The sequence below is a fragment of the Teleopsis dalmanni genome, chromosome 1 (assembly GCF_002237135.1).
Source record: "Teleopsis dalmanni isolate 2A chromosome 1, ASM223713v2, whole genome shotgun sequence".
Taxonomy (NCBI): domain Eukaryota; kingdom Metazoa; phylum Arthropoda; class Insecta; order Diptera; family Diopsidae; genus Teleopsis; species Teleopsis dalmanni.
In genome coordinates, this window is record NC_051846.1 from 52,805,992 (window position 1) to 52,808,926 (window position 2,935).

At 31.4% G+C, this 2,935-nt stretch overlaps 1 protein-coding gene across 1 annotated transcript; it reads left to right on the forward strand.

Annotated features, from left to right (window-relative positions):
- Positions 1-285: 285 nt before the first annotated feature.
- Positions 286-1,100, forward strand: LOC119668336 (trypsin alpha-3-like). Its single transcript, XM_038077809.1, has one exon. The coding sequence runs from the start codon at positions 306-308 to the stop codon at positions 1,047-1,049; it is 744 nt and encodes a 247-aa protein (XP_037933737.1). The 5' UTR covers positions 286-305; the 3' UTR covers positions 1,050-1,100.
- The last annotated feature ends 1,835 nt before the right edge of the window (positions 1,101-2,935 follow it).

Below are 2,935 nucleotides of genomic sequence, written 5' to 3' on the forward strand. Positions count from 1 at the left end.
AGTATGCTATTATTTTGAAAATATTCAAAATCAACACATACTGAAAGTACTTTAAAGCTTGTTGTTAAAATCAAACACTTAAGTTATACCAGTAGTTCATTGATCAGAATATATAATATATCATATTCTTTGGTAAAAAGTAGTGCATTCTTAAGTTGTTATTGCTGGTTATAAAAATATTTTTTAATTCAACTGTTTTATTTTCATTATATTCTAAATATTTAAGCAAGTCCCTTATAAAAAGGCCCTCATCTTGAAAATTTTATTAGAAAACTAAGAGACGACTCCGCCATACAACAAGAAAAATGTGTAAAATATTACTGCAGCTTACTTTGTTATCAATCTTCTTGATTAACTATGTTAACGCACAGGCAAAAGTTGTTGGAGGAACAGCCGTGCCAATAAGTCAAGCGCCATATGTGGTTAATATTAGAGAAACTAATACTGGTTCTTTGATATGTGGTGGCACTTTGATAACATCTAAGCTTGTGACTTCAGCTGCAAATTGCCTCAAAGGTAAATACACAATTAAGCAGTTGACTATCCAAGGAGGCGCTAGCTTTTTCTCAGAGACAGGATATCGGCGTACAGCCGATTTACTAGTTTTTCCAACAGCCTTTGATACTACAACTTACAATCATGATGTTTGTGTATTGAGACTAAAAACAGCCATGCCTAGCTCATTGACACCAGTTCAAATCGCTTATAATGGTGTTTCACTTGGTGAGTCACTAAAAATTTATGGTTGGGGTCTGACTACTGAAGATGGCACTCCTTCAAATGTACTACAAACCACTACAATTACTCCAGTAGCTAAAGCCGAATGCAGGCTTTCTTATGAACTTACTGGAACTATGTTCTGCGCTGCGGCTCCAGGCAAAGATGCTTGCCGTTTTGACGGTGGCGGTCCTGCTATAAATGCAAACAATAAAATGGTGGGAATCGTTTCATGGGGATATGGTTGTGCTCGGGCAGATTATCCTGGTGTTTATACCAGCATTGCGAAAACAGGTGATTTCATTAAAATGTGTATCAGTAGATTCGGTTAATAAGCAAATTATTTTTAAATTATAATAAAAAAATAAAAATATTAAGTTAATTTGAATGGGTCAAATGATTTTTGTAATATTAAAAATAATAAGATACGATATTGTAAAAAAAATCTGAATAAAATTAAAAGAAATATTTGATATTAACATTTGTAGACTTCTATTATTTCATCATAATTGTTAATGAAATAAAAACGAAAACCTACAACGAATATAATTTTTCAAAACTCATATATATCCAATTGAATTAATCAGTTTTTATTAAAATTTATTAATTAGTCGTCTTCTATAAAAATAAACTGTCGTCGTCTTCTATAAACAGAAATCATCTTCTATCAAAATGAATCGTCTTCTATAAAAACAATTTATTTTCTATCAAAACGAATAGTCTTCTATAAAAACGAATCGTCTTTTATAAAAATGAATCGTTTTCTATAGAAAACAAATCATCTTCTAAATCGAATCTTCTTCTATATAAAAACGAATCGTCTTTTATAAAAAACAAATCATCATCTTTTAAAATCGAATCTTCTTCTATATAAAAACGAATCGTCTTCTATAAAAAACGAATAGTCTTCTATAAAAAACTAATCATCTTCAACAAAAACCAATCGTCTTCAACAAAAACGAGTCATATTCAATAAAAACGAATTGTGTTCAATAAAAATGAATCGATTTCTCTAAAACATAACATAAACATTTGCTTTTGTCATCACAGTCCAGGATGGACCATTGCCTCCTCAACAAAACGTCTCTATTCTTTTCTGCATTCCGATTTCCTTGTGTTGTGTTATTCTCATCGTTTGTATGTTGTCTTTTACATTTTGTAACTATCTTTGCCGCGGACGTCCTCTTTTTCTAGTCCCCTGTGGCTTTGTTTCGATAATTTTCTTAGTCGTTATTTTATTACTCATTCGTAGGACGTGTTCATACCAGCGCAATTTTTGAACTTTTATGTATCGTGTTATAGTTCGTCCTTCGTTCAAGGCATTTAATTCGTTGTTATACCGTATACGATATGTGCCGTCTTTTAAGCACTCCGTGCCGAATATTTTCCTAAGTACTTTTCTTTCGAATCTCAGCAGCAGGTTGTAGTCGATTGATTTATAACCCATGTTTTGCAGCCGTAGGTAAGAACCAATTAATGACAGTTATATATATGCGCAACTTTTGTTACTTTGATAGTAACGTTGATTTCATAAGCTTGGAAAAATATACTCTGTTAGCTGTTTGAATACGATCTTGTATTGCAAGTCAGATCATTACTTACTCTGAGAACTACGCCCAGATATTGAAAACCTGGAAATATTATCATGTATTTAGTTTTTTCTTTGTTTATTCTGAGGCCAGCTTGCTTTGTAGCTTTTTCTGGTTGTATGAAAACACTTCGAAGATACTCCTTGTTTCTTGCAAGAAAATATAATATCTTCAGCATAGGTGCATATTTATGTAGATCTATTATAAAAGGAATACAAATTCCTTTCCATAAATCGAACTGATTGATCGATGAAAAAAATTATTGAGTGGATTATACATATATCGTTTGAACAATTTGAAAGGAATATCTTCGTCAAGGTCTATAATCTAATCTGCACTAATTCTAAATGGAGCTACGAACTGTAAGAACTCGTGTACTACATTTCAATTGTCAAATGATTAATTGATTAAATTAATTAAAGATTAATTAGCTAGAGTGGCTTTTATATGTCATGAAAATAGAGAATGTCACTCCAGCAAAAAACAAATGTTCCAAACTATACCATTAGGTATTCTACTGTAGAATGGGGAGTCATACGACGACAATCTTCAATATAGTAAGTATGCATTATTGCATTAGAATATAGATTAAAGTGACTAGAAAAAGTTCATATCCTTTACTATATATA

Bases quoted from the DNA above. Each gene is read 5' to 3' on its own strand.
- LOC119668336 (XM_038077809.1), top strand. From the start codon at position 306: ATGTGTAAAATATTACTGCAGCTTACTTTGTTATCAATCTTCTTGATT.